Below are 12,867 nucleotides of genomic sequence, written 5' to 3' on the forward strand. Positions count from 1 at the left end.
CTCGCCATGTATACCTGTGGATCATTTTATGCCTGAAGAGGGTATTGGCTATTACCAACCCCCTCCCAGCACAGATGTCCACTAACGCACTCCCATTCTCATCTATCTCAGCAGGCACACCCCACTCACCAACTATTCCATCCACCTTCACATTACCAACTTTACCATTCATATCACCGATCAAAAACACTCTCTCATTCCTTCCAAACTTTTCCATGCACACTTCCACATTTGTCCAGAACTCTTCTCTCACTCTTCTAGCACGATCTTGCGTTGGCGCATACACACACACAATCGCCCACATTTGTATTCCAACTGTTCACTGAAGAAGTTAATTCAAGGCATCAGCAATAGTGAATTATCTTAAACTCAGAGAAGTGAGGAGAGGGTGAATGACTTCGGCTCTCTAGTTATGACCCTGTACCTTATGAAGCATGACGACCTTCCCCCTAGGCTGCTGATGAATTGAACAGGTAATACATTAGTGACACTGGGGGAAAGGCATTGTGCCTTGTGAGGCATTATGGCAGAAGGCAAAAAGAAATGCACCCTCTCTGTGGTTCTCCTCAGTCTGAGATAATTCCTCCCAACTCTGTTTCTGATGCCTTTGGTGTTAACAGTGGGTATCTGCAAATTCATTCACTGTGAGTAAAGACTTTTTTTTTTTCTCCCCAAGTCTGGGAAGCACATGTTGTCATGCTTGCCAAGTTACATATATTTTAGTGCTTTTTACTAAGGCTGTCACAGTTTTATATTTATGATTACGTCTTCCCTTATCTCTCATTAACGTTAGGCCAGAGCTGGAGTCCTCATTGAACAAGTATCGTGTAGAGGCTGCATGGAAACTGGGTCAGTGGGACCAGCTGGAAAAGTTTTTGGTAAAGGACCCTGGACAACCATCTTGGGGCCAGGGTGTGGGTCAGATCCTGCTAGCAGCAAGGGCAAGGAACCACCCAGCATACCTCAACAGCCTCAGAAACTTGCGTATTCAGCAGATTACACCATTGTCAGCAGCTAGCATGGAGAAATGGGCATATCAGAGAGCCTATCCACACATACTGAGGTATGCTGTATATGCAAGTCAGCATAGATTTAATTTTTTAATTCATAGGCTGTATGAGAAGCTAATGTGAACCAAATGATAAGGAAACTGGCATAATTCAGGATGAAAGTTAAATTTGTATTGAAATGAGAATAATCACTGTAACTCATTATTACTTAATAAGACTTGTTTTTTCATATGTACAGTATACTGTGCTGTATATTGTACGGGAGACACAAAGCTTATCATATGTATATGTTATCAGTTGTAAATCAGACTTATTCTAGCTATAATTAGAATAAGCCTAAATTTCAGTATGGCAATATCTTCCTTCTGCCTGTGGGTGACTTTACACTTCCTCTTCTGTCTTTCTTTTTCTTCATTCTTTCCTCTTCTTCCTGCCTACAGGTGACTCTGCTTTTAGTAACAAGCCATATGGTACAGGAAACCATTTACTACACTGGGTGGTAACCATATAACCCAATTATGGTGCTTGGTGGTTTAGTGGGTAACTAAGGCGCTGCAGTCAGATTGAGCCTGTGCAGGTTTCTATCCAAGGGGTGGTTGGGGTTTATTGTGCAGTTAATGCCACCCAGTGATGGGTGAGTCTGATCACTCACATCTTAAATGTCGGGACCAACTTGACTACCCCCAGGCTTCTGTGCTCCTCATGGGGCAACACAGAGTTAGATGATGATGATAAGCTTAGTGTCAGCTGTATAATATACAGTACTGTATATTGCACGTGTGAAGAAGCAAGTCGTATTATGTTCATCATCATCATTCATCATCCAGTCCAATGTTGCCGCATGAGGAGTGTAGGAGCCTGGGGCTAGGCAAGTTGGTCCTGGCATTTAAGATGAGAATGACCAGCCTCACTCATCCCTGAGTGGCATTACATGAGCAGTAAACCCCAACCACCCCTTGTATATAAACCTGCACCGGCTCAGTCCAATTGGAGCACCTTAACCCCTACACCGCGGGCTTGTTTACCAATGACTTGCGTGTGCCGCGGGGTTATTTGGGCTGCGACAGACTCTCAAAAAATATTTGCCAAAAATCAGTTATTAGTCCTAGAATAATAAAATTACATATGCTTATGGCACATACCTTCAGCTTTCTCCTGGAATGATTGTTGAGCCTTCGTCGGTTACTGTAGGACTTGTGGAGACCTCTGAAGTAGGGTAACGAAGTCTCCACTTTACACTTCCCGACAACCCGTAATATGATTACCACAGCCAGATACAAACACTATAAACACTATTCTACAATTTTCAAGTAGTTTGGGATCCATACTCAAAAAAAAAAACACTGTGAAAGCAATGGAAATTACGAGCGCGTCTGATCGTCGCACTGGCACTAGTTCGCTCATGGTAGTCTGTCATTTATTATTCATAAAACCCCTCACACTTTATATTTCTATTACTATATAACGCTTATATATATCTACAGTCTTTATCCATAAGTTTCCTTCAGTAGTATTAGTTTATTGTCACTGTAGGGATTCAATTTCTTTCAGTAAAATACGTAGCATTCACTTTCTCGTCCTGTATACTGGCACTGAGAGTGAATGTCACTTTCATCTTCACTCTCATAACTCATAGCATTCAGACATGCTAGAGTGAAACTTTCACTTTCATTACTCCTAGGGTATATACTCGTATTCTTATAATACTACTCATTTACATTTCTATTTACGTTCTCTATTTTATTTACGTTATTTACATTTCTATTTTATTTACACTGTGTTGTGCACTGTCACTTGAAATAACTTATAAAACTATTTTCCATTGTTCACGTATATTTACATTCATTACTTTCACTTGCTGTTTACACATTATTTACACATTATTTACAATTCCACTTGCACTGTTTTACTCAATAGAAAGATCGTAGTCACTCTTTTATCAATTGTCAGCCCTTTACCTCTTTCCACACGAGGTTTAGTAGGGGGTAAAGGTCACAGGGCCCTTGCATGGGGGTGAAAAAAGGCCCTGAAGTCAGCAAGAGGATGAGCCGTACCTCCTCTTCGGAATCTGAGAGAGAACTGCTAGGAGGGCCGGCCCGGGTTGAGAGGCCTACTTGAGGGTTATTCAGCACTACCAACGTAGCTCTTGAAACAGCTAAGCCTAGCACTGATATGATTGGCAGGAAATCTAGACAATACATTATAAATTTGGTAGTTCCAGGTGAATGTAAATATCATTTAGGCTTCTCCCTTCCCTTCTTACATGTATATTTATTACGAAAATAGATTAGAGGCCTACTTAGGAGATATATAATCAGAGCTACCAATGTTAAATCTTGAAACAGCTTTGTGTAGCACTGATATGATTGGCAGGAAATGTAGACAATACATTATAAATTAGGTAGTTCCAGGTGAATGTAAATATCACTTAGGGTTCTCCCTTCTCTCCTTACATGTATATTTATTACGAAAATAGATTATACGGCATATTTCAAGGGGAAAAAAACAGCGAAAATTAGCGAACGAGTGCACGTGAGGTGTTGTCAGGTGATAATTAGCCAATTCCAGGTGTATGGCACTCTCACTTACCTGATTTCTTTCTTGTATATATTATTTGGTATAAGAATACGACATAGGGCTTATATCAATGGATGAAATCAGTGAAAAATTCCAGGGAAGATTTACTTAGCGTAGCATGGCCGGGCAGGCGAGAGGATAGGGTAATGGAGTGGGGGTAGGGAGGGGAGTCAAGAACGGGGAGAAATGGCTAAATTGTCAACAATGGATGGGAGTACAGATGAGATTAGGAGTGCTGACTAGTGTTGGACATTGTCAGTACTGATAGATGATACAAGCCCCCACTTGAAAGCCCGGGTGAATTCAAAATAACACAGAATCACAAAAGCGACGCCCCGCGGTATGATCCCTTGCTCCCAAGCGTCACGAAAGTGACGCCCCGCGGTTAAGGGGTTAATTGCCCACTAAACCACCAGGTGCCATAATTTGGTCATATGGTTACCACCCACCGTAGTACATGGTTTCCTGGTGTACAGGAAACCATTTTGCTTGTCACTCAATGTAGTCACCCATAGGCAGAAGGAAGAGGAAAGAATGAAGGAAAGAAAGACAGAAGAGGAAGGAGGGAAGAGAGGAAAGGGCAGACACCCAAAGCAGCACTACATCGAGTGAGTGGATGGTGAGTGCCCCCACCTACCACAGATGTTAAGTAATGATTAATCTTATTTCAATACAAATACTCGCTCTCATCTTAAATATGAGAACCAACTTGCCTAGCCCTGAGCTCCTACTCCCCTCATGGGGCAACATAGGATTGGATGATGGATGGATAACTGAGTATGTGTGCAATTAAGCAGAATGTTATTTTTTCCCTAAATATTGTGAATTTCTGCAAGCTTTCTAAAGAGGGTAAGATTGTAGCATTTCTTATATTATGGAGAAGTGGGAAACTGTTCCAGAATTTAAGTCGAGTCACATGAAGGGACCTTGTCCCTATACAAGTCTTATTTGAGGAATAATTTAGTTGCTGCTGTTGCCTCTTGCTGTCATTGTAGATTTCACTTGCTGTAAGAAGTGAGAAAAAACTGTTAAGTAATCTTTTGTTTAAGATGTTAAAAATTGTCAGTCCTAGATCATACTTATTCCTCTGATTAATATTGAGCCACTCCATTTTCTTTAAATGTGGTGTAACTTGGTCATACTGGTAGCACCTCGAGTTGCAACTTCTGCTACAAAGTTCTGGAGTTTCTGTTCACATTGTAGTTGCATTATGCTGGTTGTTCCCCAGATTTTCAGACCATAATTGATTATGCTTAAGACAAGTGATTGAATGGCAATCATCCTTATATTTTAATTAAAATTATCCTTGATATGGTTGACATACATTATCATACCCAAGACCTTTTTACTTATTGACAAGTAAATCAAGCAGCATATAGTTGTTGAAGTAAATACCCAAGTTCTTTAGTGACTTAAATGGAAAGATATGGCTGCTGTCAGCCAACGTGTGCCATATGGGATATGCGACAAGAGGCCTCTTGTTCTGGTGAACATTCATTGTAGTCATCTGTGTGTTTAACATCAGTGCATCCAAGTGAAAATGCCTTTTTCCATGAGTTAAGATTTTTTCACTTCTGGCAATTAAATTTCTGTATGTTAAATTCTGTATTAAACAAAAAATGCTGTACCTCTGAATGCCTATATAATACTAACTTCCAGGACTCTAGAAGAATATTTCAGGTGAAACAAATAGCCAGAATAATCTTGAGCTGTCCTCATTTTAGATGGTTTATATGTTCTAGTCACAGGCATAATACTCACTAGACTTTGTGGTCATAAGTCACATTTGTTCATATGGTTTTCTCCTTTGTAGGGTTCTCTTTTATGTTATATTTTCACCACCTGCAGGTGAGTTGTTTAGTATAGGAGAAATATATCAAACTGAAGAGACTTGGGTATTCCAGTACCAGGTAACTCCACTGTAGTACATCATCCTTGAGTTGAATGATATCATAGGGGAGTAGCAACAATAAATGATGAAAAAATATTACCGTATGTTATGTTGAAGAGGTTAATGTTATACTCAGTTTCTCTCCATGGTGACCAATCCATTCAGTGCTGTATTTCATAGGTTCTGGATATTCAAACATATCCACTTTTAAGTCACAGTGAAGATATTTTTCTTTTTGATACCAAGCAAGTTCTGCATATGTGTAGGTCATGTGTGTTACAGACATTACTCCAGCTGGATAGGACATGTGAAGGTCTAATTCTAATGGGCGGTTAGAGTTTATTGCTCCTGTAATGTCGTAGAAGAGCAAGTAGTTGGTCACTGTTACCTTTAGTATTTGGACTGAGTAGAATAATCTTGGGCCCAATACTTTTGGATTGGGTGATGGATGGATGTACTGTATGTTAAATTCATTTATACAGGCTAGTATATTTACAGTTTAGATACCTGATAAGCTCTGTCGCCACTGAGGTACAGTAGAAACAGTTATCCCAGGATGATAATTAAATTTCCATAATAGAGAGAGTTGATAATGGAGATAAATTTCTTCCCTTTGGTATGTTAAGTAACAGGTAACATTTTAGTAATATGACTGAAATTGGTAGTGTTGGATGATTCAGAACTATGATTATGGGTTGTCAAAAAGGCAGAAAAATGGTTTTATAATAGTGACTGAAATTCTTCTTTATGCACTCAGACTCCACATGCTGACTGAGTTGGAGGAGATGGTTTCGGGTGTGCTGTGGCCTAACCAAGCAGCGGAGAGTAGGAAGAAACTGTATAGTCCCTTAGAACTAAAAATGAACTTGGACTGGGAACAAAAGCCTCTCTCTCTAAATGATTTAGTTGAGAGATGGGATCAGCGGTTAAAAATAGTTCAGACATCTCATCGCTATCTGGAACCTATTCTTAGCTTCAGAAGGTAGGTGAAGAATCATTTATCATATTAACCGCGCCGTCCCGGCGACGTGAATTAACGCGGCAACATTGCAAGGTCCCTAATTTGCACAATTTTCAATTTTCGCAAGTGATTTCGCAAGTGATTTTTGGCACGTATACACGGGACACCTTCCTCTATTCCTCTACAAGATGCCAAGCAGGAACAATGCCTTACACCGCATAACCTCCCCCCCCCCCCCTGCACGCCATTGTCTCGGCAATTCACCTGTTACCAGTGACCTGGCCAATAAAGACATTCAGGGCCAGAGTGATTCCCCAATCGATGACAATGTGGAGGACAAAGTTTACATTGCATTAGAGGAAGAAACAGTCAGAAATGATCAGGTAATGTGGGAAAAAAAAGGTCATGAATGGTGATGAGTTAGTGAGTGAAACAATGCTTATAATGCCTATATTACTGTTTGAAAATCAATATACTCTTGTACTACATATAAATTCGTACCAAGTAAATAAATAAATACTGTTTATGAGTGGATAAAATAGTTACCCTCCCATAGAACTCGTTTTCTTTGGTGCCAGCCTGTTAGAAAACCCAGTCAGGTAAGGAAGGACTTGTACCTAAATCGGGTATTTTAAACCTCAGGTGAGCGATTTCTCTATGAATTTTCGATGTTTCTCACCAAAAGCGGATGTTTGAGCCAAAAAAAAAAAGGTCCAAAAACGTCGGGACGGGGCGGGTTAAAAACATGAAGTGCTTTGATTTCTGATAAGCATGTACATATTTGTGTATCTGTTGATCTTTTGAAACATTGTTTTATACTAGAACTTCCTTGTATAGGATTGATATAAATCTAATGCTGCTACTTCGAATACGTTTACCACCGCTTTAGCTACTTTTAGAAAATTCAGTTGAGCTCCTCATCTTTGACATTTTCTTTCGTCATGGCTAAAGTTTCACGCATGTTGGTTGTGTTTATTACATGCACATTATGACTGGCAAATGACAATTAACATGACATGTGTGATAATAAAAACCACAAGGGTTGATGAAGGTTTATAGCAAACAGTTTAAGTGACAACTGTCTCTCTCCTTACTGGATAACAAAAGATACAGGCAGAAAGTAGGAAGTTCATCCACCCAGCTTTCCAGATCTCTCCCATGCTACGTCACAAATCCAAGCCATCCTTCCTCAAAAGCTCACTGCAGTTTCACCACCTCTACATTGCTGCACCATTTTAATTAGGCTGCAGTTGATAAGGTCATTGTGAATTGTTACTGCTTGGTAATGTGACCTGACCCACCCAAGAAGCAAACAGGTGATGTTGATAGAGAGGTGGTAGCACAGAGATTGACCCACCCTGGAGGGTAACAAGTGGTGTTGGTAGAGGGGCGGCAGCACAGAGGAGTCAGTTGCACTGGAAATGTTGTGCACTTACAAGGAAGAGCTGTTTGAATGTGAAGTGTAGTGTGGAGTGACAGGGTGGTGTATTTGCTTTGTTGTAGTATACAGAAGTTAAACTCGGCTCTTGTTGCTTTGTCTTCTTATCTACATGTATCCGGTCTGTATTTTTTATTACAGTAGGCTCTGCAAATTGGTGGGGGATATGATACAGAGATTCCTGGAAATGTGAAATTTCAGCAAATCTAGGTCATGCACCCTAAAGGGGTCCTGCAGTTGCAGTACAGTACACTCACTATATAGTAGTGCTTGTTACCCTGCCCATTATATATTTGGGTATGAAAAGCCATACCCATTTTATGGTACTCCATAATTAACTGCCTGTATTTTGTGGTGGAAGTCTGAGAAGAAGTAAATTTTATTGGCAAGACATCAGTACTTTCACTTTATACAAAGTTAATTGACCATCAAGTTTTGAAAGTTTTTTCTTACCTCCAGAATGCTCACAACTCGCTACATGCACTCGTGGCTACTCATTTATAATCTTGTATGGTGCATCCCTGCATGGAACATTACTAATCTCCAATATTGCTTCATGATATCTGAGTGTCCAAGAAGAATTGCCATACCTTGTGAAAAGAGAAAAAAAGTAAATATAGATACTAATGGACTGCAGGTATATTGTATTATTTTCCACAGAATGAGTTACAGGTACTAAGAACATTTTGTTATTTATCAAAAGTGAGAGTGAGATTCATACCATACGAGGAAAAGTGTCGAGTGAAAAGCAGGTGACTAGCTACATACAGAACGGAAAGAAGACAGGCTGGAGCCATCTGCATGTGCGTTTGTGTAAGCATTGAATGGTGCATGATGGGCATGAGACAGCAGAGCATGTACTGAATGGTCACCTTTTTATGCATCATAGCAGACATTCTGTGATTATATTACTGTATTTCTTTATTTATTATTGGAGGCTGTTGTCTCTCCCATTTAAAAATAAAGAACTAGACAGTGCTGTATACAGTGGTGGGTGCTGGATGACTAAGGCTGGGAGCAGCCCAAACGGGACTGCAGGACGGAGGCAAGGAGTGCATGAGTGTGGGTTATGTGAGAAATGCGGGAATTGCTATGCAGGTGGGAACAAAAACATTGCTGGAAACCCCATCAGTGCCTGCACATACTTCTAGGTGCCTCTCAAATGTTATGGAAGCTTCTCAGATGTTCTCAAAGAATGGCCATCTGCTCTCTGCGAAAAACTAAATCTAGCAATTTGGAATCATACGAAATATGAGGGACTACCCTACTCAGATGTTCTTTGCTCACACCACTTTCTTTTCTAAACTGTTTCAAATATCATCTGTGTGTGTGTGTATTTACCTATTTGTATTTACCTATTTGTAGTATACAGGAATTGAGCAATGCTCGTGTTGTCCTGCCTCCATATCCACATTTATCAAGTCTACCTTTACACACATGAATGTTTTTCTCATGCACCACCTCTTTGTCTAAGTCGTTCCAAATATTTAAGTATTTACCTAATATACCTAATTGTGATATACACAGAATGTACTATGCTCGTGGGTTTCCGTCGCTGTTTCTCAATAAGTCGAATTTAACTTTAAACTCATTTAAGTTTCTAGACTGGACGATCTCTTTGTCCAGGCTATTCCATAAGTCTATACTTCTGTAAGGAAAGCTATATTTCTTGATATCCTTCAAGCAGCTTGACTTTTTCAATTTCATTCCATGTCCTCTTGTTGCTCTCTTATCCCATACAAACAGATCTTCTTTGTCAATTTTATCTACTCCCACCATGGTCCTGAACACCGCAATCATGTCTCCCCTCTTTCTCCTTTCCTCTAACGAAGGCAAATCCAGTTTTTCCAGCCTCTCTCTCTATGACAGGTCTGTCAGACTGGGGACCATCTTGGTTGCTGTTCTTTGTATTCTCTCAATCTTGTTTATATCTTTCTTTTTGTGTGGGGACCACACTACCGCTGCATATTCTAACCTGGGGCGGATCATGGCCACTATCAATTTTTTCATCATTTCCTCATCCATATAATGAAATGCTACTCTTATGTTAGTCAAGAGTTTATAAGTCTCTCCAACTATCTTGTTAATGTGCTTTTCTGGTGACAAACTATCTTGGACCAGCACTCCCAAATCTTTCTCTTCTCTCCTTTTTGTGATTAATTCATTACCCAAAAAATAATTCAGTGATGGTCTCCTGGTACTTTTACCCATTTCCAATATTTTACATTTCTTTACATTAAATTTCATTTCCCACGTCCGGCTCCAATTGTGTATCCTATCCAAATCCTCCCGCAGTATTTTACAATCCTCCTCAACCTCTATCTTCCTCAAGATCTTTACATCATCAGCAAACAGACTTGCATAACTGTTCACTCCATCTACCATATCATTAACGTAAATCAGGAACATTACTGGCGCCAACACTGAGCCTTGAAGGACTCCACTTGTTACTTCCCTCCATCCAGACATCTTTTCCTTTATTACTGTCCTCATTTGTCTGTCTCTCAAAAAGTCTCTCATCCATTCCAGAAGTTTCCCCTTTAGTCCTCCTATATATTCTAGTTTCCACATTAGTCTCTTATGAGGTACCTTGTCAAAGGCCTTCTCTAAGTCTAAGTACACACAATCCACCCAACCATCTCTCTCCTGTACCACATCAGTCGCTCTTGAGTAAAATCTCAACAAGTTAGAAACACATGACCTTCCACTTCTGAATCCAAACTGACATTCAGCCAAAATATTCATCTCTTCCAGATATTTTATCCATCTGTCTTTCAGGATTCTCTCACACAATTTTGCGACCATGCTGGTTAGAGACACTGGTCTATAATTCAGGGGTTCTTCCCTGTTTCCTCCCTTGTAAATTGGTACCACATTTGCCCTCTTCCATTCTTTTGGCACTTTCCCCTCTTCCAGTGAGCATACAATTAAGCTGTGAATTTTATCCGCCAGTTGTTCTCTGCATTCCTTCAGTACCCAATTAGAAATTCCATCAGGTCCTGGGGCTTTCCTTATATCTTGAGTTTCCAGTAATTTATACACTTCCTGTACCTCCACTTTTATATCTTTCATCACCGGAACATTTCTAATCACTCCCTCCCCTTCCACAAGCTCCTTTTCTTTAGTGAAAACTGACTGGAAACGTTTGTTCATTATTTCTGCTTGCATTGCTGCATCCTTAAAGACCTCTCCTTCTACTTTCAGCTTGGTGATTCCTTCCTTTTGTTTGCCATTAACAAATCTATAAAACAGTTTGGGTTCATCCTTGCATTTGTCAATTATACCTTTTTCAAAATTCCTTTCTTCTTCTCTATGTATTCTTGTGTATTCATTTCTTGTTCTTTTATATTCTTCCTTTGTTCTGTCGTTACCTCTCTTTCTCCAATTGTTCCACGCCTTATCTATCTCTTTTTTTGCTATCATACACCTTCTATTAACCCCTAAAACGCCGCTGTTTACAGTCGATCCCCCCCGAGTGGCGGGGTTGTATCGCGGTCTGAGTACCTGTAGGAAAATATTCGCCAAAAATCAGAGATTAACCCTAGAACATTATACTTGGTATGGCAGATAGTACTTACATTCAGCTTTCTCCAGAGACAGGTGTTGAGCCTTCGTGGACTACCCAAGGACTTGTTGAGACTTGCAAAGTTGGGTAACCAAATCTTCACTTTCACACCTCCAGCAACCCTGTTTCCCCTCTACCACAGCCTCATTCTGTCACAGTAAACTTTATACTACAACGTAAAGGTAGTTAGGAATCCGTATTTGTACAATAAGCACTGAAAATAAGGCTAAAATCAACGGAGCGTACGGCCGACATGCACTGTGGCGGCGGTCTTCCTGTCACTCAACAAACATTTCCATTTTCACAGCTAAAAACATGTATACTACATTATTTTCAATCATATTACTTCCCAAAAGATCACCACGGCTCGCTTTTTATTCTGCCTTACGTCCGCCACTTTATTCTCGTTCCTGTTGGCCGCTTGCACTGACTGGGAAGAGCTAGAACTCGCCATAATCTCACTTTGAAAGCCTGCAGTAAACTGACGCTAAACAGAGGCAAACTGTGAGAAAAAAAGCTAGTGTTACAACTGGGGAAACAAGCGTTTCCTAGTAGCATAAACTGCTTGTGAGAGGAGATCGCAGATTTACAGTTCTGAGCGCTCAGAGCGCTGCCATGTATCACAGCCAGGCTGGCCGGGCCGTGGTGGGGGGGGTACGGGGGGAAAACGCGATATTTGGCAACAACTGAGGTCAGTAGTACAAAGGTAAAGTATGCTAGTTGTAGCTAGAGGGTGGTGGTGCTGATAGACAATACCAGCTGGAGCCTGCTTGCCCGCGGTTATTCAAAATTTACTAAAATCGCAAACGCGACGACCCACCGTCCTGCCCTTATGGCCGAGCGTCGCAAACGCGACGATCTGCGTTTTAGGGGTTAAACCACTCCTTTTTCCTGTTTTCTTTCCCTCTTACTCTTGGTACAAATTTTTCCACTCCCAAATTATAGAGGTCTAGAAAGATATCCCACTTCCTCTGTATCTCTCTTGTTTCTCTTAATTTTCTCCAATCCGCATTTTCAAAAAAGTTTCTCAATCCTGTAAAATTTGCTTTCCCAAAGTTTTATCTTCTCTGTCTATGAAGCTCGTCTCTTGGCTCGACGTTTCCTATTAACATCTGGAACTCAATGACCACGTGATCACTTTTTCCCAAAGGACAGAGATATTCCAATGATTCTATTACATCGGGTTCTTTGGTGAACAGTAAATCTAACCTTGCTGGAGTGTCCTCACCTCAAAACCGTGTCTCTTCTTTGACCCATTGCGTCATCACATTATTCATTATTATACGAGGGGTGATTAGAAAGAAATGACAGTGAGTCCATAAACTTTTATTAGCATGAAGAACTATCAAACTATGACTCACATTCCTTCAAAGTACTCCCCTCCAACCTCTATGCAGCGTTCCATTCTCTTTCTCCACTTCATGA

At 40.4% G+C, this 12,867-nt stretch overlaps 1 protein-coding gene across 1 annotated transcript in view; it reads left to right on the forward strand.

The window, feature by feature from the left end:
* mei-41 (ATR serine/threonine kinase meiotic 41) overlaps positions 1–12,867 on the forward strand; it is a 213,916-nt gene that overhangs the window by 121,830 nt on the left and 79,219 nt on the right. Inside the window, exons 35-36 of the mRNA XM_080277708.1 lie at positions 794–1,063; positions 6,236–6,460. Coding sequence (XP_080133834.1) covers positions 794–1,063; positions 6,236–6,460 — 495 coding nt within the window. The remainder of the gene's footprint in view (positions 1–793; positions 1,064–6,235; positions 6,461–12,867) is intronic.

Source organism: Coenobita brevimanus, chromosome 71 (genome assembly GCF_032717465.1).
Source record: "Coenobita brevimanus isolate Jiangsu-jjx chromosome 71, ASM3271746v2, whole genome shotgun sequence".
In the NCBI taxonomy this organism is placed as follows: domain Eukaryota; kingdom Metazoa; phylum Arthropoda; class Malacostraca; order Decapoda; family Coenobitidae; genus Coenobita; species Coenobita brevimanus.